Source organism: Ovis aries, chromosome 8, assembly GCF_016772045.2.
Source record: "Ovis aries strain OAR_USU_Benz2616 breed Rambouillet chromosome 8, ARS-UI_Ramb_v3.0, whole genome shotgun sequence".
In the NCBI taxonomy this organism is placed as follows: domain Eukaryota; kingdom Metazoa; phylum Chordata; class Mammalia; order Artiodactyla; family Bovidae; genus Ovis; species Ovis aries.
Genome location: NC_056061.1, coordinates 73,889,178 through 73,915,965, shown reverse-complemented (window position 1 = coordinate 73,915,965; position 26,788 = coordinate 73,889,178). Strand labels below are relative to the sequence as shown.

General features: G+C 42.1%; 1 protein-coding gene across 5 annotated transcripts; it reads right to left on the bottom strand.

Moving 5' to 3' along the window:
* Positions 1-1,228: 1,228 nt before the first annotated feature.
* Positions 1,229-24,824, bottom strand: GINM1 (glycosylated integral membrane protein 1). 5 transcript variants are annotated; one of them, XM_027972543.3, is made up of 10 exons: positions 24,687-24,824; positions 22,417-22,493; positions 21,970-22,324; positions 19,944-20,000; positions 19,683-19,779; positions 10,203-10,354; positions 8,454-8,610; positions 7,817-7,947; positions 3,260-3,423; positions 1,229-2,245 (listed from the first exon to the last, which is right to left on the bottom strand). In XM_027972543.3, the coding sequence occupies exons 3-10, from the start codon at positions 22,114-22,116 to the stop codon at positions 2,134-2,136; spliced, it is 1,017 nt and encodes a 338-aa protein (XP_027828344.1). In that variant the 5' UTR covers positions 22,117-22,324; positions 22,417-22,493; positions 24,687-24,824; the 3' UTR covers positions 1,229-2,133. The 5 variants fall into 5 exon arrangements, with proteins under 5 accessions (XP_027828344.1, XP_060275787.1, XP_042109525.1 ...); XM_060419804.1 differs by having other exon boundaries at positions 23,966-24,714; XM_042253591.2 differs by lacking the exon at positions 22,417-22,493.
* Between the last annotated feature and the right edge of the window lie 1,964 nt (positions 24,825-26,788).

Genomic DNA, 26,788 nt, shown 5'->3' with positions numbered 1-26,788 from the left:
ACTTGCGAGTGTCCTCTTCCACTGCCTGTGGTTGCTGTTGCTTCTGAAGAATAAGACCGGCTCTAGCTCCATAGGTGGCAGAGAATAACTGAAAATCCCTGAACATTTTTACACAAGTAGCCAATTGAGTGACGCCCGGACCATACCCAGTGTACTTTCCTTCCTGCCTGGTGTTATGGCCAGTTTCCCTCTTCATTCTGAGAGAGCTTTAAAGGCCCCTTCATTTTGCTGTGCAATTTAAAAGAAAAAAGAAAAAAAATATATATATATATATACACACATCTGTATAGTCTTGCCTGCCTGCCTTTTATTCTGCCCACATGTAAAAGGCTGCACTGCTACCTTGATGTTTGTGCTGCTCACTGTACTGTTAAAGTCACTAACCCGTTACTCATGGATGCAAAGTGTAATTAAAATAATAATACAAGTATAAACTAATAAATGAAATAAAGAGTAATGGTATAAAACTTTAGGTAAGATTTCTATTTATAATTCCTTGTAAAGTAATACTTTCTGTATCACCCCAACCATAGAAAACAGAGCCTCAGGAAGCCCACGTGGTTCGCCATGGTCTCAGGTATCACAGGTAAGGAGAGAAGGCAGGCTGGGAACTGCTGACTGCAGCGCCGGCGCCCTCCAGTGAAAGCCTCCTCCGTTCTCCTCACAGGAGGCTACCAGCTTATGCTTAAAGGATGAACTAAGACCCTGTCATTGTTGAAAGTTAGAACTGGTGATTTCTAGCAACTTAGAGAGTGAAGGACATAAAAAAACAAACAATTGCTGGGTGACTTTAGGATCAAATTGTAAACTGTATATTATTTGTCCAGAAGATGGACATAGTACATTACACAGGGCTGTTATTCCTTATTAAAAACAGCTAGGCAGAATAAATGACTCCTTTACTACCTATCATCCTTCCACTACACATACCTATTTATAGCCAAAATTGAAGGTGGTTTTAAAATCAAGTCATTTCCTTCTAAAGTGTTTTAAATGATGCCTGCTTCAGTCGTGTCCAACTCTTTGCAACCCTATGGACTGTAGTCTGCCAGGCCCCTCTGTCCATGGAATTCTCCAAGCAGGAATATACTGCAGTGGGTTGCCATTCCCTTCTCCATGGGATCTTTCCAACCCAGGGATCGAACCCATGTTTCCTGCGACTCCTGCATTGCAGGTGGATCCCATACCACTGAGCCACCGAAGAAGCCATTTAAATAATGGGTTACAATTTTTTAAAAAACTTTAAAAAAAAGAATTTTAATAGAACAGAAAATATCACATGGAGTAAAGGTAAGAATTATATGTTCTAGATCATATTGTAAAATATACGTCAATATGGGTGATGGTTAAAAAAAGACCAAACATTATCGTAGGGTAAACAGGATTATACTTAGAACCACAAGAGCAAAGGCACGTTCTAATTTGACATTGATAGACTTATTAACTGATGTGATTCTTGGTTTCAGCCAGTGTTACGTGAAAGGAGCTATTATAAGTAACTCACATGGGCAAAGATTTTATTCCAAAAATATTGTACTTTTATCTTCAAAAAAAAATGTTTATTTTTAGAGTGAGAACATGTCACTATTTTAAAATCCTGGTTCATTCAAGCCAAGTAGTCTTGGTACAGGATACAATCAAATCATGATACACACTTCAGTGATTTTTATACTGAGTCACATACTTAATATTAAGGCACATTTACTGAATAAAAAAATAAGTGTTAAGTTCTTGAGCTTTTAAATTAGAATTTCATAAAGTGCTTTTCAAAAGTCTTATATATTATAGTAATTAAGTGTATATAATTTCCTTAACAAAGGCACTTTGAAAAGGATTGGCACATGGCATTTTGTCTTGCCCCTTTTTTTCTTGGTAGTTTCAAACTTTCTTCACACGTCTTCTCTTCCATTGCATTTAAATTTTCTTTAATAATTCACCACTGGAACAGGCAGCCCTATTATAGAATAAGGTGAACTTTAACTGTCACTTTAAAGATCATGTTTTAGACAGCTTTAGGAGTTTAGCAATTTCTCTAGTGTACAAACCAATTCTTAATGGCTTAAAGAAAATTATATTTGAGTGGCAAATTTGAACCATTAGGCTAATTCAGAGTCCAAGATTTGAGATGGTGTTCTAAACACACATTTTATCTCCAGGGTTTTCTGCTGTTTTCTCAGGTCCATCTGGATATAAGTTGACGGCTGTCAGAGGTATAACATTCACTTTATCCAACTGAAGAATTCCTCTGAAATATAAAAATTAAAATTAAAGTAAGACAGGGCTACTTTGAGATGATAATTAAATCTATACCTGGGATTAGGTATTTTTGCTTCATTTTATTTATGATGGTTAGTTCACTTTAACCAAACTAATTGGTTTGGAGGAGTAAGAGGAAGATCCTTAGCTGGTACTGTAGGAGATGACAAGGTAAATTATAGATCTCCATGGCATACACAGTCCTAGATTTGCACAAAGTGGACAAAAGGACTAGGCCCAAGCAGCTTTCTAATCCATACTCCACTGGCATGCAACCATAGATCTTTAGACAGCATTTCTCCTGTTACTCATAGCTCAGCTGGTAAAGAATCCACCTAAAAGATTCGCTGGAGAAGGGATACACTACCCACTCCATTATTCTTGGGCTTCCCTTGTGGCTCAGCTGGTAAAGAATTCACCTGCAATGCAGGAGACCTGGGTTTGATCCCTGGGTTGGGAAGATCCCCTAGCGAAGGGAAAGGCTACCCACTGCAGTATTCTGGCCTGGAGAATTCTTTACAGTCCATGGGATCCCAAAGAATTGGACACGACTGAGTGACCTTCACTTTTACTTTCTTTCACTTTCTCCTGTTATTAAAATACCTTGCTAGTCTTCAAAAATTTACTGCATTTTAAATTGATACTTTGTGGTTGAAAATACATAGTGAAGCCCTCTTGTTTCATTTCTTTCTTCTTATACACAATGCATTTTCTGTTATAGACACTTGTTCCCTTTCTCTCCAGTACATTAAGTTCTAAAACAGCAGTCTGTCCTAGCCACATGTGAATTCCCAAGACAGGTGTCTTGACTATATACGTATCCAATAAAAGTCGGTTAATTTTGCTAAAGCTGAAAGATGGGCTAGAAAAAAAGATATATTATCCTTTTCCCCCACTTGTCTTATTACTCTTCCTAATTTTTCTATTTTCTACTCTATAGTAAATACAACTACTTTTTAATTATTAAGAATACTAAAGTTGATCAAAAATGAGAAATACTTACTTGTATTCACAAACTGGGAAAAGCACCTTTAAGATGGTTATTACTATAACTGCTCCTATAATTCCAACCACCATGACATTCAAAAACATAAAGAATATTGGGAAAATACTGCTCCAAAACCTGCACAGATCTTTTCTGAACTTTTCCATCCACTGACACATCACCTAAAAAAAAAAAAAGTTTTTATTAGATGTGCAAGTTTCACTTGAGCTCTAAGAAACTTTAAAACTTACGTTCTAGTTTTAGGTGATGGTAACATTTATACTAACCCAAGACGGGCGGGTGATGGTGGAGAGTCTGACAGAACATGGTCCACTGGAGAAGGGAATGGCAAACCACTTTAGTATTCTTGCTTTGAGAACCCCATGAACAGTATAAAGAGGCAAAATGATAGGATACTGAAAGAGGAACTCCCCAAGTCAGTAGGTGCCCAATATGCTACTGGAGATCAGTGGAGATATAACTCCAGAAAGAATGAAGGGATGGAGCCAAAGCAAAAACAACACCCAGCTGTGGATGTGACTGGTGATAGAAACAAGGTCCGATGCTGTAAAGAGCAATATTGCATAGGAACCTGGAATATCAGGTCCATGAATCAAGTCAAATTGGAAGTGGTCAAACAGAAGATGGCAAGAGTGAATGTCAACATTCTAGGAATCAGCAAACTAAAATGGACTTGAATGGGTGAATTTGACTCAGATGACCATTATATCTACTACTGCAGGCAGGAATCCCTTAGAAGAAACGGAGTAGCCATCATGGTCAACAAAGAGTCCGAAATGCAGTACTTGGATGCAATCTCAAAAACCACAGAATGATCTCTGTTCGTCTCCAAGGCAAACCATTCAATATCACAGTAATCCAAGTCTATGCCCCAACCAGTAACGCTGAAGAAGCTGAAGTTGAACGGTTCTATGAAGACTTACAAGACCTTTTAGAACTAACACCCCCCAAAAAATGTCCTTTTCATTATAGGGGACTGGAATGCAAAAGTAGGAAGTCAAGAAACACCTGGAGTAACAGGCAAATTTGGCCTTGGAATACAGAATGAAGCAGGGTAAAGATTAAGAGAGTTTTGCCAAGAGAACGCACTGGTCATACAAACACCATCTTCCAACAACACAAGAAAAGACTCTACACATGGACATCACCAGATGGTCAACACTGAAATCAGATTGATTATATTCTATGCAGCCAAAGATGGAGAAGCTCTATACAATCAACAAAAACAAGACCAGGAGCTGACTGGGGCTCAGATCATGAACTCCTTATTACCAAATTCAGACTTAAATTGAAGAAAGTAGGAAAAACTGCTAGACCATTCAGGTATGACCTAAATCAAATCCCTTATGATTATACAGTAGAAGTGAGAAATAGACTTAAGGGCCTAGATCTGATAGATAGAGTGCCTGATGAACTATGGAATGAGGTTCGTGACACTGTACAGGAGACAGGGATCAAGAACATCCCCATGGAAAAGAAATGCAAAAACGCAAAATGGCTGTCTGGGGAGGCCTTATAAATAGCTGTGAAAAGAAGAAAAGTGAAAAGCAAAGGAGAAAAGGAAAGATATAAGCATCTGAATGCAGAGTTCCAAAGAATAGCAAGAAGAGGTAAGAAAGCTGCCTTCAGCAATCAGTGCAAAGAAATAGAGGAAAACAACAGAATGGGAAAGACTAGAGATCTCTTCAAGAAAATCAGAGATACCAAGGGAACATTTCATGCAAAGATGGGCTCGATAAAGGACAGAAATGGTATGGACCTAACAGAAGCAGAAGATATTAAGAAGAGGTGGCAAGAATACACGGAAGAACTATACAAAAAAGATCTTCACGACCCAGATAATCATGATGATGTGATCACTCATCTAGAGCCAAACATCCTGGAATGTGAAGTCAAGTGGGCCTTAGAAAGCATCACTACGAACAATGCTAGTGGAGGTGATAGAATTCCAGTTGAGCTATTTCAAATCCTGAAAGATGATGCTGTGAAAGTGCTGCACTCAATATGCCAACGAATTTGGAAAACTCAGCAGTGGCCACAGGACTGGAAAAGGTCAGTTTTCACACCAATCCTAAGGAAAGGCAATGCCAAAGAATGCTCAAACTACCGCACAATTGTACTCATCTCACATGCTAGTAAAGTAATGCTCAAAATTCTCCAAGCCAGGCTTCAGCAAAACATGAACCGTGAACTTCCTGATGTTCAAGCTGGTTTTAGAAAAGGCAGAGGAACCAGAGATCAAATTGCCAACATCCACTGGATCATGGAAAAAGCAAGAGAGTTCCACAAAAACATCTATTTCTGCTTTATTGACTAGGCCAAAGCCTTTGACTGTGTGGATCACAATAAACTGTGGAAATTCTTCAAGAGATGGGAATACCAGACCACCTGACCTGAATCTTGAGAAACGTATATGCAGGTCAGGAAGCAACAGTTAGAACTGGACATGGAACAACAGACTGGTTCCAAATAGGAAAAGGAGTCCGTCAAGGCTGTATCATGTCACGCTGCTTATTTAACTTCTATGCAGAGTACATCATGAGAAACGCTGGACTGGAAGAAGCACAAGCTGGAATCAAGATTGCCGGGAGAAATATCAATCACCTCAGATATGCAGATGACACCACCCTTATGGCAGAAAGTGAAGAGGAACTAAAAAGCCTCTTGATGAAAGTGAAAGAGGAAAGTGAAAAAGTTGGCTTAAAGCTCAACATTCAGAAAACGAAGATCATGGCATCTCGTCCCATCACTCCACGGGAAATAGATGGGGAAACAGTGGAAACAGTGTCAGACTTTATTTTGGGGGGCTCCAAAATCACTGCAGATGGTGACTGCAGCCATGAAATTAAAAGACTCTTACTCCTTGGAAGGAAAATTATGACCAACCTAGATAACATATTAAAAAGCAGAGACATTACTTTGCCAACAAAGGTCTGTCTAGTCAAGGCTATGGTTTTTCCATTAGTCATGTATGGATGTGAGAGTTGGACTGTGAAGAAAGCTGAGCACCGAAGAATTGATGCGTTTGAACTATGGTGTTGGAGAAGACTCTTGAGAGTCCCTTGGACTGCAAGGAGATCCAACCAGTCCATTCTGAAGGAGATCAACCCTGGGATTTCTTTGGAAGGAATGATGCTAAAGCTGAAACTCCAGTACTTTGGCCACTTCATGCAAAGAGTTGACTCACTGAAAAGACTTTAATGCTGGGAAGGGAGTCTGAGTGAACTCCGGGAGCTGGTGATGGATAGGGAGGCCTGACGTTCTGCGATTCATGGGGTTGCAAAGAGTCAGACACAACTGAGTGACTGAACTGAAATAAACATTTATACATCTTGACTGTAATGGTGGTAACATTGGTGTCTACACTTGTCAAAACTTAATCAAACTGTACATTTTAAATGGGTCCATCTTATTTTTTTAATGTACCTCAAAGTTATTTATAATTTAAAAAACTATTTTCTAGCAAAAGAGGCATATATGTTTGTTACATGTTACTATCCTTTACAATTATTTATACATGTTGTCTAACTAGAAAGGGCTTCCCAGGTGGCACTAGTGGTAAAGGATCCACCTGCCAGTGCAGGAGATTTAAGAGACATGGGTTTGATCCCTAGGTCAGGAAGATCCCCTGTAGAGGAAATGGCAACCCACTCCACTATTCTTGCCGGACTGGCGGGCTACAGTCCCTGGGGTCCCAAAGAGTCAGACGTGACTAAGTATCTGAGCATGCATGACAAGAAGGCTGGTCCACTTATATAGAATGGACCTGTCAGCTACGTGTTTCCAGTGTTTGGAAGACAACAGAAGGAAAGAGTGACAGACATCTGTAGCTTTTGGAACCCTACGGGGAGTTCAGTTCAGTTGCTCAGTCATGTCCGACTCTTTACGACCCCATGGACTGCAGCAAGCCAGGCTTCCCTGTCCATCAGCAACTCGTGGAGCTTGCTCAAACTCATGTCCATCAAGTCGGTGATGCCTGTTGGTGATGGGGAGTTCACTGCGTACTTCAACAGTGATAGAGGAAACTTGGGCATGCTTTGATGGCAAGGACTGAAGAGTCTGTTCTTCCTTGCTCTGAGAGAGATGGAGTAGGATTAGTAAGGGCACCAGAGTTCAGGCATTCAAAAAGTGACCCAGGTTTCTCCAGTAACCCACAGCAAGCAATCCTAACCTAACCTTCAGCGAGAACCTCTTCAAAGAATCATCAACCAAGTGTGCTAACTCACCATACAAAGTCTTGAGGGGACTGTGCATGTGTGTACATGTGTGCACGCATGAACTCACAGAATAAACAGACCGATGGGGATATGAGAAAGACCCCCAAACAAACTGAAATCTAATGCCTTAACCATCATCATCTGAATACGTTACTAAGAAGGAAAACAGGAATACCTAAAAATGTCACATTAAAACAGTGATGAGTTCATTATTGACAATGTCCCATGGATCCAATTCTCATGGTTTCCACCTCATTTTAAACGCTAGCACTTATTTGCTTTACCATAACCATAAATGCTTGTAACACATAAAGATAATCCCAAATACCTGATTTACCTTATATGAAGACGGAGGCTCAGCCCTGAGAGGAGTTTCAGGTAATTTGCCAGGTAGAGCTTCATTTACAGTGGTTTCCACATTCCTGATAAGATACTGGCTGGTGGTCTGCAATGAACTAACACCTTCTCCTGAGAAGAAAGAGCCAAGTTACCAAAATGCTAAGAACGTGCTGGTGACTCTCCCACTAGTTCTAGGATTCTACACCAGTAACATTTAAGATGGTGGGAACATTTGCTTTTTTCATAGGAGAAAAAGAAACATTTGATTGTTTAGATTTAAATGCCAGAAAGGAACCTCAAATTAAGACAATAAGAAGGGAGCTACGGCAGTTACGATTCTGTCACATAGAAAGTCAAATTTTTTAAGTTCTGTGTTTCAGTGGAAGAAATGATATTTCCTCTTCTAAACGAACTTAAGTGAATGAAATTCTTATTATGTATTTTTAGATGATTTCAGCAAAATGTCCGTCTGTCATCAGCACGGACCACATTTTACAAAATGGATACATAAAGCAATACATGTTATAAAGCATTTTTAAAAGAAGCTTACTTCCAAACATATTAACTATGATGAAGAAGTTACCAATTAAAGAAATCATTTCCTTAATACTTTAAATAATGGTCTTTGAAAGTACCTTTTTTGGAGAGGTTGGGAAGGGTGAATAGAATGTCACTGTCTCGGGAAATCGAGTAGAGCATGCTTTCTTCTAAAGGCATGGTGTAGTTTGAACGTCTGACTATTCCCTGATTCTTAACTAAAATATCAATTTCAGTAATGTCCTTTTGTTGAGCCTATGAAAAAATAGAAGCAATTACTCTTTATACTGAGTGGATCACAATAAACTGGAAAATTGTGAAAGAGGTGGGAATACCAGACCACCTGACCTGCCTCTTGAGAAACCTATATGCAGGTCAGGAAGCAACAGTTAGAACTGGACATGGAACAACAGACTGGTTCCAAATAGGAAAAGGAATACGTCAAGGCTGTATATTGTCACCCTGCTTATTTAACTTCTATGCAGAGTACATCATGAGAAACACTGGACTGGAAGAAGCACAAGCTGGAATCAAGATCGCCAGAAGAAATATCAGTAACCTCAGATATGCGGATGACACCACCCTTATGGCAGAAAGTGAAGAGGAACTAAAAAGCCTCTTGATGAAAGTGAAAGTGGAGAGTGAAAAACTTGGCTTAAAGCTCAACATTCAGAAAACGAAGATCATGGCATCTCGTCCCATCACTTCATGGGAAATAGATGGGGAGACAGTGGAAACAATGTCAGACTTTATTTTGGGGGGCTCCAGAATCACTGTAGATGGTGACTGCAGCCATGAAATTAAAAGACGCTTACTCCTTGGAAGGAAAGTTATGACCAACCTAGATAGCATATTAAAAAGCAGACACATTACTTTGCCAACAAAGGTCCGTCTAGTCAAGGCTCTGGTTTTTCCTGTGGTCATGTATGGATGTGAGAGTTGGACTGTGAAGAAAGCTGAGCGCCGAAGAATTGATGCGTTTGAACTGTGGTGTTGGAGAAGACTCTTGAGAGTCCCTTGGACTGAAAGGAGATCCAACCAGTCCATTCTGAAGGAGATCAGCCCTGGGATTTCTTTGGAAGGAATGATGCTAAAGCTGAAGCTCCAGTACTTTGGCCACCTCATGTGAAGAGCTTACTCTCTGGAAAAGACTCTGATGCTGGGAGGGATTGGGGACAGGAGGAGAAGGGGACGACAGAGGATGAGATGGCTGGATGGCATCACTGACTCGATGGACGTGAGTCTGAGTGAACTCCGGGAGTTGGTGATGGACAGGGAGGCCTGGCGTGCTGCGATTCATGGGGTTGCAAAGAGTTGGTCATGACTGAGTGACTGAACTGAACTGTTTCTTTTGAATAGTGACACAACCTGGTAAGAGTCTAAAATTGAATTTTCTTCCCTGATTTCTGAAACTAACAAACTTGTCCTATTTACAGCATTCCTCTTTAAGATAGTTAATTTGCATCTCTAATCACACACAGTGCACTTTAGCACACACTATTAGAGGTTTGCTCTGTTTCCTTCCATTGCCTTAAGAGAGACCTGGCCAGAAGATGGCAGCAGAGCTACGAACCAAATTCAGTCTCTTCACTTACTTGCTCTACTTAATAATGATCACAATTTTAAGGGATATAAACATGTATGAATATGATCTTTTTTCAAATTAAGGCTTCAAATTCTAAGCAGGTAAATGCTAAAACAAGTAAGACAATTCTAAATGATTGGATACAGGCAACATTAGTGTAGCTTCTTTCCTTATCAAGTCAGAAATAAATAACTGAACGTGTGCATAACACTGAACACAAACCTTTACAATTAATCCCCAGACGGCAAGCGCACTATCTTACCTGTTTTCCATCTATCTCTACTACCTCTTCTTGAATAACAATCAGCTGCAAACTGGAACCAGATGTCATAGGCCACTCATGAACTAAAATCCTTACACTGACAATTCCAAAATATTCTTTTTCCTCCAAGTTTTCCAGATTTTCATTCTTCACTGTTTAAAAAAAGAAAAAAAGTGATAGCTTTGAACGAAAAATGCCACCAAATCAGTTACTGAATTTGATCATTTTGTTGACATTTACATGGAACAAGACAGTTGTACACCATTATCTTTGCCTTTCTTTATTTCTGACGTCATTGATGTTTGAGATCTATGAAAACAAAGACAACTTGACAAACCTCTACAATTCTTGTACTCATTTAAAGGGAAAAATGCCTGATGACTTCCAGATTTTGTATGGAACTTCAAACTTGCCACACCTTTCCTATTCTTTTACATAGATTGGCTACGAGGAACCAGTAAGGTGTAATTGTTTACACAACAGGGTGGAAGACACAGACGATCTCAAGTGTTAGAGAGGTGAGCACATTCATTCATCCATCCATTCATTCATTCACAAAATTCAGTGATAGAAAGGACTCTAGCAGTAAGGACACTTGAGGGTTTTTGTCAATCCTTTTCCCAGTTAGCAACTTGTCAATCGCTGGGGATGTTAATCGCTGGGGAGGGCGGGAATGAAGATGAGGGAGGGAAAGCCCCGTAATTACTCCCCACTAACTGTGGTGTTGGAGAAGACTCTTGAGAGTCCCTTGGACTGCAAGGAGATCCAACCAGTCCATTCTGAAGGAGATCAACCCTGGGATTTCCTTGGAAGGAATGATGCTAAAGCTGAAACTCCAGTACTTTGGCCACCTCATGCAAAGAGTTGACTCATTGGAAAACACTTTGATGCTGGGAGGGACTGGGGGCAGGAGGAGAAGGGGACAACAGAGGATGAGATGGCTGGATGGCATCACGGACTCGATGGACGTGAGTCTGAGTGAACTCCAGGAGTTGGGGATGGACAGGAGGCCTGACGTGCTGCGATTCATGGGGTCACAAAGAGTCGGACACGACTGAGCCACTGAACTGAACTGAAGTGGACAAACGATGGAGTGGGATCCGCTATTGGCCCTGTTCCTTCTGGCTGAGAAACCCCACCCCCACCCCAGCAGCATTGGAGGGTGGCAGTTGCAACTGGTTTATAAAGCTAAGGAGTGCTATAGAAAAAGATACTAGAAACCAATAAAACTGAGGCAAAAGCAGCATTTTGTTTCTGTTCCTCCAATGTTACTGGCTGAGAATAATCCGCCAAAAAGGAACCCAGATGGATATCGTGCATGCAGGCTCAGCTGTTTAAGCCGACGCTGTGCCTTTACAGAGCTGTTCCCTTGATCCAGCATGCTCTCCGTTACTCACTCTCCTCCCTTAGGTTTTTAAATTTTATTATTTTTTGATGTGGACCATTTTCAAAGTCTTTATTGAATTTGTTACACTATTGCCTCTGTTTTGTGTTTTGGTTTTCAGCCGTGAGGCATGGGGTGTCTCAGCCCCCCACTAGACTGAACCTGTACCCCCTTTATTGGAAGGCAAAGTCTGAACAACTGGATCTCCAGAGAAGTCCCCTCCCATACATCTTTAATAAACTCCTACTTAATAGTTCTAGATACCATATCCTTACAATGCTGAGTTCATGCCTTTTTATAAAAAAATTTAAAGCACTAACAGTGTAGTTCTTAGTTTATAAACCTGTCTCAACTGGGCCGAGTTCCTTGAGAGGACGCATTACGTTCTTATTCTATCAGTTCAGTTCAGTTCAGTCGCTCAGTTGTGTCCAATTCTTTGCGACCCCATGAATCGCAGCACGCCAGGCCTCCCTGTCCATCACCATCTCCCAGAGTTCACTGAGACTCACGTCCATCGAGTCCGTGATGCCATCCAGCCATCTCACCCTCTGTCGTCCCCTTCTCCTCCTGTCCCCAATCCCTCCCAGCATCAGAGTCTTTTCCAGTGAGTCAACTCTTCGCATGAGGTGAAGCTTCAGCTTTAGCATCATTCCTTCCAAGGAAATCCCAGGGTTGATCTCCTTTAGAATGGACTGGTTGGATCTCCTTGCAGTCCAAGGGACTCTCAAGAGTCTTCTCCAACACCACAGTTCAAAAGCATCAATTCTTCAGCGCTCAGCCTTCTTCACAGTCCAACTCTCTTATTCTATAGCCTATGAGAAGTAGTGATTCCACTCAGAATTATAAATGCATAATTTGAAACAAATACCTGGTCTAGTGGTTCTGTACCCTAACTATGTATCAGAATCAACTGGGAACAGTATAGATGCGAAAGCCTCACTCTAGTCTTAAAATCTCAGGGGGTACAGACTAGCATTTGTAATTTTTAAACAGGTACATACATTTTTATAAAGAAACAAGTGGCCTAACCCCTGGTCTCAATCTAAGTTCACAAACTTGTTCCTCCTTGACTTCTGTGTTTCTGTTAATAAACCCCTGCCCCTTTTCCAAACTACCAAGGGCGAGAATGAGCAGGCTGCCTTTGCCTTCACTCTCATCCTCTAGCCAGTCAGCTGACCATTCCAGATCCAAAGTACCTCTCCTATGTGTCCTTTCCAGCTCCACTACCTCCCCACCCAACACCTAGTTCATTAGCTACTTACTCTTGACGTGTTTACCTAACTATTCTCCCCTTAAGCAGAGAAGCGTGCTGGCTGCCACGGACTGTGCAGAAGCGTGGTGGAGAGGAGCTACCCCATGCCCAAGGTTAGGGGGGGCAGCTGAGAGGAGCAACCCCACGTCCAAGGAGTAGTGGCTGTGTGGGGAGAGCCGAGAGGAGCTACTCTATGTTCAAGGTCAAGAGGGGCGGCCGTGAAGAGATACCCCTCCTCCAAAGTAAGGAGCAGTGGCTGCGCTTTGCTAGAGCAGCTGTGAAGAGATACCCCATGTCCAAGGTAAGAGAAACCAAAGTAAGATGGTAGGTGTTGCCAGAGGGCATCAGAGGGCAGACGCACTGAAACCATAATCACACAGACAGAAAACTAATCACACGGACCCCAGCCGTGTCTAACTCAATGAAACTAAGCCATGCCACATGGGGTCACCCAAGACGGGCGGGTCATGGTGGAGAGGTCTGACAGAACATGGTCCACTGGAGAAGGGAATGGCAAACCACTTCAGTATTCTTGCCTTGAGAACCCCATGAACAGCATGAAAAGGCAAAATGATAGGATAATGACAGAGAAACTCCCCAGGTCAGTAGGTGCCCAATATCTTACTGGAGATCACTGGAGAAATAACTCCAGAAAGAATGAAGGGATGGAGCCAAAGCAAAAACAACACCCAGTTGTGGATGTGACTGGTGATAGAAGCAAGGTCCGATGCTGTAAAGAGCAATATTGCATAGGAACCTGGAATGTCAGGTCCATGAATCAAGGCAAATTGGAAGTGGTCAAACAGGAGATGGCAAGAGTGAACGTCGACATTCTAGGAATCAGCGAACTAAAATGGACTGGAGTGGGTGAATTTAATTCAGATGACCATTATATCTACTACTGTGGGCATGAATCCCTCAGAAGAAATGGAGTAGCCATCATGGTCAACGAAAGAGTCCGAAATTCAGTACTTGGATGCAATCTCAAAAACCATAGAATCTCTGTTCATTTCCAAGGCAAACCATTCAATATCAAAGTAATCCAAGCCTATGCCCCAACCAGTAATGCTGAAGAATCTGAACAGTTCTATGAAGATCTACAAGACCTTTTAGAACTAACACCCATAAAAGATGTCTTTTTTTTATATGGAACTGGAATGCAAAAGTAGGAAGTCAAGAAACACCTGGAGTAATAGGCAAATTTGGCCTTGGAACATGGAATGAAGCAGGGCAAAGACTAATAGAGATCTGCCAAGAGAACGCACTGGTCATACAAACACCCTCTTCCAACAACACAAGAAAAGACTCTACACATGGACATCACCAGTGGTCAACACTGAAATCAGATTGATTATATTCTTTGCAGCCAAAGATGGAGAAGCTCTATACAGTCAACAAAAACAAGACCAGGACCTGACTGGGGCTCAGATTATGAACTCCTCATTGCCAAATTCAGACTTAAATTGAAGAAAGTAGGAAAAACCACCAGACCATTCAGGTATGACCTAAATCAAATCCCTTATGATTATACAGTGGAAGTGAGAAATAAATTTAAGGGCCTAGATCTGATAGATAGAGTGCCTGATGAACTATGGAATGAGGTTCGTGACACTGTACAGGAGACAGGGATCAAGACCATCCCCATGGAAAAGAAATGCAAAAACGCAAAATAAGTGTCTGGGGAGGCCTTACAAATAGCTGTGAAAAGAAGAAAAGTGAAAAGCAAAGGAGAAAAGGAAAGATATAAGCATCTGAATGCAGAGTTCCAAAAGAATAGCAAGGAGAGATAAGAAAGCCTTACTCAGCGATCAATGCAAAGAAACAGAGGAAAACAACAGAATGGGAAACACTAGAGATCTCTTCAAGAAAATTAGAGATACCAAGGGAACATTTCATGCAAAGATGGGCTCGATAAAGGACAGAAATGGTATGGACCTAACGGAAGCAGAAGATATTAAGAAGAGGTGGCAAGAATACACGGAAGAACTGTACAAAAAACAGCTTCATGACCAAGATAATCACAATGGTGTGTGATCACTCACCTAGAGCCAGACATCCTGTAATGTGAACTCAAGTGGGCCTTAGAAAGCATTCACTACAAACAAAGCTAGAGGAGGTGATGGAATTCCAGTTGAGCTATTTCAAACCCTGAAAGATGATGCTGTGAAAGTGCTGTACTCAATATGCCAGCAAATTTGAAAAACTCAGCAATGGCCACAGGACTGGAAAAGGTCAGTTTTCATGCCAATCCCAAAGAAAGGCAATGCCAAAGAATGCTCAAACTACTGCACGATGGCACTCATCTCACATCCTAGTAAAGTAATGCTCAAAATTCTCCAAGCCAGGCTTCAGCAAAACGTGAACCGTGAACTTCCAGATGTTTAAGTTGGTGTTAGAAAAGGCAGAGGAACCAGAGATCAAATTGCCAACCTCCACTGGATCATGGAAAAAGCAAGAGAGCTCCAGAAAAACATCTATTTCTGCTTTATTGACTAGGCCAAAGCCTTTGACTGTGTGGATCACAATAAACTGTGGAAAATTCTTCAAGAGATGGGAATACAGACCACCTGACCTGCCTCTTGAGAAACCTATATGCAGGTCAGGAAGCAACAGTTAGAACTGGACATGGAAAAACAGACTGGTTCCAAATAGGAAAAAGAGTCCATCAAGGCTGTATATTGTCACCCTGCTTATTTAACTTCTGTGCAGAGTACATCATGAGAAACGCTGGGATGGAGGAAGCACAAGCTGGAATCAAGATTGCCGGGAGAAACATCAATCACCTCAGATATGCAGATGACACCACCCTTATGGCAGAAAGTGAAGAGGAATTAAAAAGCCTCTTGATGAAAGTGAAAGTGGAGAGTGAAAAACTTGGCTTAATGCTCAACATTCAGAAAACAAAGATCATGGCATCTGATCCCATCACTTCATGGGAAATAGATGGGGAAACAGTGGAAACAGTGTCAGCCTTCATTTTTTTAGGCTCCAAAATCACTGCAGATGGTGACTGCAGGAAAATTATGACCAACCTAGGCAGCATATTAAAAAGCAGAGACATTACGTCCGTCTAGTCAAGGCTATGGTTTTTCCAGTAGTCATGTATGGATGTGAGAGTTGGACTGTGAAGAAAGCTGAGAGCCGAAGAATTGATGCTTTTGGACTGTGGTGTTGGAGAAGACTCTTGAGAGTCCCTTGGACTGCAAGGAGATCCAACCAGTCCATTCTGAAGGAGATCAGCCCTGGGATTTCTTTGGAGGGAATGATGCTAAAGCTGAAACTGCAGTACTTTGGCCAACTCATGCGAAGAGTTGACTCACTGGAAAAGACTCTGATGCTGGGAGGGATTGGGGACAGGAGGAGAAGGGGACAACAGAGGATGAGATGGATGGATGGTGTCACCGCTTCGATGGACATGAGTCTGAGTGAACTCCAGGAGTTGGTGATGGACAGGGAGGCCTGGCGTGCTGCGATTCATGGGGTCGCAAAGAGTCGGACATGACTGAGCGACTGAACTGAACTGAACTGATTCTCCCCTTCTGTAATCCTCCCTCTTCAACCATTCACAGGATGGTGCCAGATTAATCTCACCATCACATGGTTTTCATTATGCAGTGTCCTTGCTAGACGCCTTCAGGGGCACCCCATGACCTTGCTGGTGGTTCTCTGCCTGGTCCTTCTTTTTCAGGCTCATTACGGTGCCCTCTCTCTCATCTGCCTAACCTCCCTCACATCCTCTGAGCTTCCATCTGGAAAGCTTCCCCTCTCTCGTGGTCCATTTCAATGCTTTCCCTGTTTACCCAGTGGTCTCCCTCAGGGACGGTAGGCTGCTCATCAGCCTACTCATATGCCCAAAGGCCAGTCACTAGAACAGAGACTCAACAGATGAGAAAAGGCAGTCATGTCAATACATCAGAGAGTACTGATGCATATGACTCTTCCTCCAAATCTGTAATGGCTGCTACAGAATAAAACTAGTAACAACAAGAGCCCTCTATATGCTGACTTTCTCTACTGAGGGAGACCGCTTTCCAAAATGGCTCTCAAGGACTCTTGCCCCTCCAGCCTTCCTGCCCCTTTGTAACTGCCGTCCACGGAGTGCGAGCTGGACCTAGACACTTGTTTCGAACAAAGAGAACACAGCGAACGTGCTGGAATGTCACTTGTGTGATTAGATTATAAAGAATGTGACTGGTGTCTTGCTAGTGTGTTCTCTCCCTGACAGTCTCTCTTGTTCTCTGATAAAGCCAGCTGCCATGTTGTGAAATGCTCTACAGAGAGGCCCACGTGGCAAGAACATGAAGGATGGACTCCAGCTAACATCCTGCAAGGAACAATTCACAAGGAAATGAATCCTATCAAGAACCGCAGGTGCTAGGAAGCCGACCTTTCCCAGCTGAGCCAGAGTCAGAGGACCCAGCTAAGCCAAGCTCAAATTTATGACCTACAGGAACTAGGAGACAGTAGTGTCACAGGCTACGACATTTGGGTTAAACTGTTAACCAGCAATATAACTAATACATCTACAAAGAAGAATTTTTTTTTTAAGAATCAAGGATAGAAGACCCTTGCTGTAGTTGCATTCAATGTTTTAAAGATTCCTATAAAATGATAAGACAGGCTTTTACTTCAGCTTTCAAGGAAATAAACTCAATGCAACTGGGATGATTAGAAAGATGACTGTAAGAAATAAAGCAGGCAGACTGCGCCCCACATCAAATTCCTAATACATACAACATCAGTGGAATGTTCTTCAAGCCAGTAATGGCACTTCTTTTCCTCGCTATGACGGATTAACTTGCAGTACACCAACTCTCTCACTGAGAACTACAGAAAACATGTAAAAACATCAACGCACACATAGACACTGAAATCTGCACTGAAAAAATACGAAGCAGAATTCTTCAGGTAGAGGAAAAAGAACTCCAGAGCGGAACACAGATATTCAGGAAGGAATGAAAAGCGATCCAAAGAGTAACTGTGAGGGTTAGCACAAAAGAACACTGGCTCCAGGAGAACACTCGGAACAACTTACGGTGCTCAGGGTTTAGGAACCCAAAGAGCTAAAATTCATGAAAATAGCAACACAAAAGCAGCGGGGGGAGGAATTCCCTGGTGGTCTGGTGGTTAGGACCTGGGGCTTTCATTGCCATGGCCCAGATTCAACCGCTGGTCAGGGAACTAAGATCGCTCAAGGCACAAGGCTAAAAAAATAAAAATTAAATTGATCAAAAAATTTTTAAAGCAGAAAGAGAATAAATGGAGTTTAAGTGTTCTAAGATTCCTGCAGTGGTTGGGAAATGATAAAAGTATGGGTTTACTCATCTCAAGGGTAACCATTAAAACAGTAACATAATATAAAAACCAACAAGATAGAGGGGGACAATGAAACAAAAAGTAAATAACCCAGAAGAGGAGAAAAAAAAGAAAAAAAGAAACAGAACAGATAAGACACAGATAGAAAACAATTAATATAGACTAAATCGAAATATATCACTTATTACATTAATGTAAGTAAATTAAAATTCCAATTAAAGACAGAATGATAGCCTGAATTTTAAAAAAAGAAAGAAACCACAAGTATATGCTGCTTGTAAGACATTCACCTTAATTATAAGGACCCAGGAAGACTGAAAAAAAATGGAAACACACCACTAAACAATCCACCACCCTCCTCCATGCCCAGCCAAAAAGCAGTTACTGGTAAAATAATATATTTAAATAAAGCTGATTTTAAGGCAAGAATATCACTAGAGATAAATAAGGACATATTATAATGACAAAAGAGTGGATTCACCAGAAGACATAACAGCTCTAAATCTGCATGGATTTAGTAATACTGTATGTCAAAATACACAAAGCAAAAACTGACAAAACTGAAAGAACAGACAAATGTTCATAGTGCAGATTTTAACATACCATTCTCAGTAATTCATAGGGCAAGCAAACAAAAAAAAAATCAGAAATCCATAAAAGACTGAGAGATATAGAACATCATATCCAACTAATTACATGATTAACTTTCTTTTCAAATACAAATAGGAAGCAACATTTATTAAAACTGGCCATATGTTAAGCTATACAGCAAGTCTCTAAATTCAAAGGGGTAAAATTATATAGCTACATCTCTGATGATAGATGGAATCAGTAAAAAAGAAAAAAAAATCCCTCAGTGTTTGAAAATTAAGCAATATACTTCAAAATGACTCCTAGGACAAGGAAATATCACAATAAATAACTGGAAAACATGAATGGAATGATAATAAAGACACACAATGAATTAAGTATAGGACACAAGTGCTCAGAGAAATATTTACTGCCTTAAATCTGTATATTAAAATAGGTAACAGGAATACTATACCAATTTCTCATATTCTTTATCTCATTCAAACAATGGGTATATTCCAATGTAACATGTTTGCTTGTCTTTAACCAACTCAAGATTTTAAAAGGTTAAAAAGGAAAATGTAAAACAGACATAAAGGTAGACGAATCAGAAAGACAATTCACTTTTCTCTTTGCTTTTTAAAAATGTGAAGAGATTTTGCCTTGCTTGTAAATCCCTATTTACTACCTCTAGGCACATTCTCACATTGTTATTAACCTACCAGACATGCAGTTCCGAGCAATATCAATGCCATGATAGAGAATGTGTGAAAATGCCAGAAATAACCAATATTAAGTAGGAGAAGAGTTTTAAATCCATTAGTGTTATCATACACTCTAGTAATGATGTATATTATTAATTTAAAATGGAAATAAATAACATCAAAGAATTGTGTTTCACTTATTTGGTGTTATTAAAAACACAGAACAATTACGGAAATAATTTAGCAGTACTTACCTATCAAAGTCTGACAGCTTATTCGGGTTACACCACTATTTACAGGGAAGTCATTTACATATACCTGTCCACTCTCATAGGTTATGTTAAGAACAACCTTAAAATAAAGCAGCATATACATTAATTCCAATGGTTTACAAATGATGACAAACTTCATGTCAAAAATACTGTATCTAACTAAATGAGGTATATAGATAAAAAATAAAATAGTCTGCATGATACTTAGCTAAGTGATATAATGAAAGCATAACAAAGACACACCTGTTCTTTAGACACCTCCCCATCCTCCAGGGTGGTTACATTAATTCTGAGGCTGTCCTGCAAAATAAATACATAGATCAGGTAGGTATGCATCTGCTGAACCACGAGTAACTCAGTTCATTCTCTTCTTCCTCAGTTATACTTACTGTATGATCGCATATGACTACATTTAAAGAACACTGTTAAAAAAACTTATCAGGAAAAAAAAAAAAACACCACAATTCATCAGTTTCATTTTTACAGCTCTTTTGTGTGTGTGTAGGGGGTGGCTTTCAGGATCTTAGTTCCCAAACCAGGGATGGAACCCAGGACCCCAGCAGTGAAAACATTGAATCTTAACTGCTAGAACACCAGGGAATTCCCTCTACAGCCTTTTAAATGCCATTATTCACAATTTCAGTTTTTCCATTAATCCATTTATCCATTAATATGAAATATATCATGTATCTGAGCATGTAATATGCAAATATAAAGTTTAAAAGAAAAGATAAACACTCATGTATCTCCTGCTGCTGCTAAGTCGCTTCAGTTGTGTCCGACTCTGTGCGACCCCATAGATGGCAGCCCACCAGGCTCCCCCGTCCCTGGGATTCTCCAGGCAAGAACACTGGAGTGGCTTGCCATTTCCTTCTCCAATGCATGAAAGTGAAAAGTGAAAATCAAGTTGCTCAGTCATGTCCAACTCTTAGCGACCCCATGGACTGTAGCCTACCAGGCTCCTCCACCCATGGGATTTCCCAGGCAAGAGTACTGGAGTGGGGTGCCATTGCCTTCTCCCATGTATCTCATACCCAGGGGCAAAACTAAAATGTCATTCATATCTTCTAAGTCCCTTGCATGATCCTTTCTGTCACATTTCCCACTGCCCCTCAGAAGGAATCCCTATACTGTCTTCCATGTTAACACTCCTTGCTTTCCTTTACAGTTTAACTCCCTATGTTCACTTCCTCTAAACAACCTATTGTTTAGTCTTATGTGTTCCCGAACTTTATAAGGGAATGATATTGCACGTATTCTTCTGGAACTTCTTTCATTTAAAACAGTTATGTGGGCAGACATAGACACTTTTTTTTTTAACAGCATTGTGTAATATACCATCAATTTATTTATTTGTTCCTTTGAGAGCAGACATCAAATGTTTCCAACTTTATTGTTTTCACATACAAACTTGCTCTTATCCTTCTTAAAGGTGTCTTCTAATACGCATGGACAAGGACTTGGGGTGCACAGTTTCAGTGCCTCTCATGGTATGCTCAAAGACAGTCTACTCAAATATTTAAGTTTATTCATGAGATGCTTACTACACAGAAGAAAGCACTATTTTAAGTATTCAGGGTCACAGGAACTATAATTTGTTATCTGTAAACGAAATTCTCTCCTAAGTGTATTCACAGACGTTGTTATCCTAGAATAAAAAGACGACTCTTCTTGAATACCTTGAGGGAGTATTCTTAATTTTCAAAGAGAAAAATTATTCATAAACATCAAACTAACATACCAGTGTATTTCTTGGCACCATGAGCAACCCCAATACTGTATATATTTCTAACAAATGAGAGACTGAAACAGCGCTTTTATGGGCTGAGTTTGATTCCTGGGACAACTTGATAAAGAGGATACTAACATGTAAGTCCATACCATCTATTCAGGATGACTTTGGTCTACTTCCCAACTCCCAGAGGAGCCCAGGAAGCTTTAGGACTAGTGATTCCTCAGCTCCAGCCCAGTTTCCTCCTGGCCCATCCTTATCTAGAATTAAGTGTGGGTTAGAACAAGTGAACTCATCTCTTAGAACAAACTAACATTCAGTAAACCATCAAGTTGCTAGCTGTATTGTTTTATGCCCAAATTTCAGTCAAGAATTCATTCTTTCCAAACTAGACAATCTATTTGAAAACTGTAGAGTACTGTTCTTCTAACAGTCTGGAGATAAGCCTCCAGTGATGCTCTTCTGAGAAAACTTTTTAAAGCTTCTGCCTTTCAGTACAGAGCATACCCTATATTGTGAGCCATTTACTGCACGTACATACATCACTTGCTCAGTAGAACTGGGCCCACTGTCTTTGGGAAAGACAATGAGCAGGCACGAGCAGACTGCATTTTCCAGAGGGCCACCTCCAATTACATGCTTCTGGATCTTCTTGAATGATTTCACATCAGGAGAGACTCTCATGCCTTCCTGCCTCCTAACCCAAAGTTCAGAGCCAGGTCATATTTCTTGTTCTTTCCAAGAGCCTCTGATGGAACTGGAAGTACAGGCTCGTCAGCCAGGGCAGTGTACACTTAGAAAAGGGTGGCAGAACTGAAGTCTCTCCCCACTCATTTTCAATTCTCCTCTGATTCCGTCACTCACAATCGCCCACCTGGGACAAAATGGCTTCCTAAGAACAAAAGTAATAGATACCTGATTTAAAGTAAGTCTAAGGGGAATAAATGAAATAAATATTTACACATATAAGAAATAAATATTTACACATATAAGAAAAGAAGCATCCTCTGGCTGCCTCCCTCTCTTTGGTGACCAAGTCATTTCATTATCAGAAGAATGAACTGTAAAAAAATTTTTATTACTTCACAATCTGTGTAACCTCAACATCTGACAACTTACATATGTAAACAAAACAAAAATGCTTACAATCCAATAAAGCTGAGTGACTGAAGACATACACAGAGAATTTTCCTGATTTCAACCAATTTTCTTACATTTAGGTCAGGCGGGATACGAAGATAAACAAATGAAAACATGTGTGATAAGTGAAGTTGCTCAGTCGTGTCCGACTCTTTGCAACCCCATGGACTGTAGCCTACCAGGCTCCTCTGTCCATGGGATTTTCCAGGCAATAGTACAACTGGAGTAGATTGCCATTTCCTTTCTCCAGGGGATCTTCCTGACCCAAGGATCGAACCCGGGTCTCCCGCATTGTAGACAGACACTTAATACAAATGGTCAGCTGAGTTGGCATTATTCAATATGGTATTCACTTACCACAATGTGACTATTTACATTTAATCAAAACTAAACAACATGTTAAAAACTCAGTTCCTCAATCACACGGGCGACATTTCAAATACTCAATAACCACAGTAGTCCAGTGGTTACCGTGATGCGGAGAGTTCAAACACACCATTGCTGCACAAAAGTCAACAGAAAAACTCCTATCAAATATGCACGACCACTCTAAAACTCTTTCAAATATTCTGTACCTTTGAACATTTTCACAATACAACTTTGAAAAATGTTTAGATTCAGAGCCTCAGCTTCCCACATACACCTTCCAAGGAATGAGATTCTCCTCCCAGTTGCAGAGCATTCATTTAACCAACGAAATAAGTGTCGATCTGGACTTTCCAAAAGCAGACAGAAATCATAAGGAGAACTGAAATGAACAACTCACTAAGAACCCACAGTATGGTGTACTATCAGCCTGCAGTCTAAAGGCAAGCATCTAACAGGAATAGACTCAAAGGTCTTTGGGATTCATAAATAACTATGATAAATCTCTAAAGTCTGGAAAAGGGGTAACCAATGACTCTATCTCCAGGACTCTAGGAATTACTTCATTTTAATTTGGTCTCGATCTCATATTTGTATTTTTGAACAGCTGCAACTGTGGTCCACTTCGGATATAAGTGGTTTTTAGAGCTTGGGATGGTGTGGCTTCTTGGAATGTCCCAAGAGAACTGAAACCGAGGTACGCTATTAATTTCGTAGCCAGGAAGGTAACGCCGAAACTCTTAAAACAGTGAAAGTACAACAGGGGCATTTACGGTGTCAGTCACCCCTGAGTGCTGGGTGTCCAGGTCTTGATTAGTAAGAAAAGGTGCACCTACGTCGTTTATCTTCATTCTGGGAAAATCGCATTGTGAAGTCTTCAGACTTTCCCCCTATCACAAATCCAACGGCTGAGTGGCAAATACTGGTTAAGGACAGTGAGAGTTCCCCCCTACCCCGGCAAAAGCAGTAAGACCCAGTCAGTCATCCTTCAGTACAAGCACGCGGTGATGCGCAAACTTCAGCCCACCTCGAGGTCACCTGGATGGAGAGCTTGCTGGAACGCTCTGCTGGGTCCTCACCCTGGTGCTTTTGATTGGAGCGTTTCTACCAGGTTCCCAGCGGATGCTGGCGCGCCTGGCCCCAGCGCGCTTAGAGACCGGCTCCTCTACCACCGCCCGCTAAAGGCAGGCCGGCAGGGTCAGCGCTGGGTCTTCCGTCCTCCGCCTCTGAGGCCCCCAGGCACCCGGCTTGCGCGCACCTGGAGCCCCGCGCGCCGGCGGCAGGCATTCCTTCCCGCCGCCCGCCGGAGCAGACAGGTGGCCTGGAAACGCCCTCGCTCTCTCGTTGAGCAACTTCCACGTTTCCCCAGCACATAAACACTGCCTCGCCCCAGAGCCCGGCTCTACCCCAAGAAGGCGCCATGACAAAAGGCTGTGATCGGCGACTTTCGACGGCAAACGCCCGTCAGGACGGCAACAGCCGAGACTACGGCAACAAGCAGTTTCGCTGCGCCGGGCTTAACCACACGTTAAAGATTCCCTTTCACTCTCTCGCCTCCCTCGTCCCCTGTCGCCCCCGTTTCCTTGGGTGCTTCTCCCCACCACTCCCAGCCCTTTGGGAGCCCGACCCCCAGTCCACGGCCTGCCCGCAGGGAGGTGGAAGGCGTCGATGCAGACGCTGCCGTCCCAAGTCTCCGGCCCGGGCTTCTCCCCCAGGATCCCGGCCGAGTCGCGCCCGCCTAGCCCTACCTTCGGGGCTGGCGGCAGGAGCGGCGGCTCAAGGGTGCCGGTCGTCAGCCACCCGGTGGCCGGTAGGGCCGCGAAGAAGAGCAGCCGGAGAGCGAGGGGCGCCCGCGGAGAGCCCTCCATCTTGGACAGGCCGGGGGCGGGCGGGCCTGGGCCTGCGGGGGGAGAAGGCCGGGGCCTAGCGGGCCTGAGGGGCGGGGCCTTTCGTGGGGCGGGGGCTTTGCCGGGGCCGGGCGGGGCGGGGCGAGGGCGGAGCGAGACCCGGAAGTCTCCGAGAGCAGCCGGGGTCTATGGCTCTAGGCTGCCACACAACATTCGGGGGCGGGGTCAAGTCACAGAAGGTCCGATTTCGTCATTAGACCGGCTCTCTGATTTGAGGAGAATTTCCTCACCTGAATGAGTGTAAACATTCTCATTGCCTTTGTTTTTGATTTAGTACATACTGTTTGTGTACGTCAGTATGTCTCTATGTGTATATATTTACATATATCTACAAAGTGAAAATAAGGGTAATGTATCAAATCACTGTTGAACGTATCACATTTGGATAATCAATCCTAAAGGAAATCAATCCTGAATATTCATTGGAAGGACTGATGTTGAAGCTGAAACTCCAATACTTTGACCACCTGATGCGAAGAACTGGCTCATTGGAAAAGACCCTGATGCTGGGAAAGATTGAAGGCGGGAGGAGAAGGGACGACAGAGGCTGAGATGATTGGATGGCATCACCGACTGGATGGACATGAGTTTGAGCAAGCTCTGGGAGTTGGTGATGGACAGGGAGGCCTGGCGTGCTGCAATCCATGGGGTCGCAAAGAGTCGGACACGACTGAGCGACTGAACTGAATATCACGTTTGGAGTATATCACCTAGCGTGCCCTGCTAGGTCGCTTCATTCCTGTCTGACTCTGCGACCCTATGGCCTGTATGTAGCCCGCCAGGATCCTTCCTCCATTGGGGGTTCTCCAGGCAAGAATACTGGAGTGGGTTGCCATGCCCTCCTCCAGGGGATCTTCTCAGCTGAGGGATCCTACCCCTGTCTCTTCTGTCTCCGGCACTGGTAGGCGAGTTCTTTACCACATGCGCCACCTGGGGAAGCCCTCACGTTTGGAGAAGGGGTTGATTAAATCTGTACTTCTCTCCTTGGTTTGCACTTGGGAATTGTCTGAGCACTTTTACAAACTGCTGTTTCTGGGGTCTTCCAGGGAACCTGAGTTCCTGATTTAATAAGTCTAGGCAGCAGCTTGGGTATTGATAGTTTTTAAAGTTCCCCAGGGCTTTAATGGAGAAGGCAATGGCAACCCACTCCATTACTCTTGCCTGGAAAATCCCATGGACGGAGGAGCCTGGTAGGCTGCAGTCCATGGGGTCGCTAAGAGTCAGACTTGACTGAGCGACTTCACTTTCACTTTTCCTTTCATACATTGGAGAAGAAAATGGCAACCCACTCCAGCGTTCTTGCCTGGAGAATCCCAGGGACAGGGGGAGCCTGGTGGGCTGCCGCCTATGGGGTCGCACAGAGTCTGACACGACTGAAGCGACTTAGCAGCAGGGATTTATTGTGCCAAGGTCAAGGAACAACCGCGCATTAAGTTCAACATTCATCTGATCACTGGAGAGGCAGAGAGCAGCACTCTGCTGGAAGCCAGGTCACCTGGGTGCTCAGGGCTTTTCTAGTCAGTTTCTTAACCTATAAATTGACAATGACAGATTTTTCTTCCCCACTTCAGGTTAAAAAAACTTTTGGTGAAACCCTCTAAAGCAAATGTGAAAATAAATTAAAGAAACCCCATTTAAAATAAAGTCCAGGAGGCAGTGGCATGAGGGAAGTGGATGAAGGCAGTTGAAAGGTACAAACATCCAGTTATAAGATAAATATTAGGATGTAACGTAAAACACGATAAATATAAGCAACACTGATGTATGTTATATTATGTAATATATGAAAGTTGGTAAGAAAGTAAATCCTAAAAGTTCTCATCACAAGAAAATTTTTCTTCTATTTTGTTAATTTCGTATACATATGAGATGATGGATATTCACTAAACTTATTGTGATAATAACTTCATTATGTTGTATACCTTAAAGTAAACTGAAGTAAA

Coding starts and splice junctions, on each gene's coding strand:
- GINM1 (XM_027972543.3), bottom strand. CDS start 22,116: ATGAGAGTCTCTCCTGATGTGAAATCATTCAAGAAGATCCAGAAGCAT. Junction 19,780..19,943: donor GGGAGGTGTCTAAAGAACAG/GTGTGTCTTTGT, acceptor CTTTATTTTAAG/GTTGTTCTTAACATAACCTA. Junction 10,355..19,682: donor AAGCTGTCAGACTTTGATAG/GTAAGTACTGCT, acceptor TTTTTTAAACAG/TGAAGAATGAAAATCTGGAA.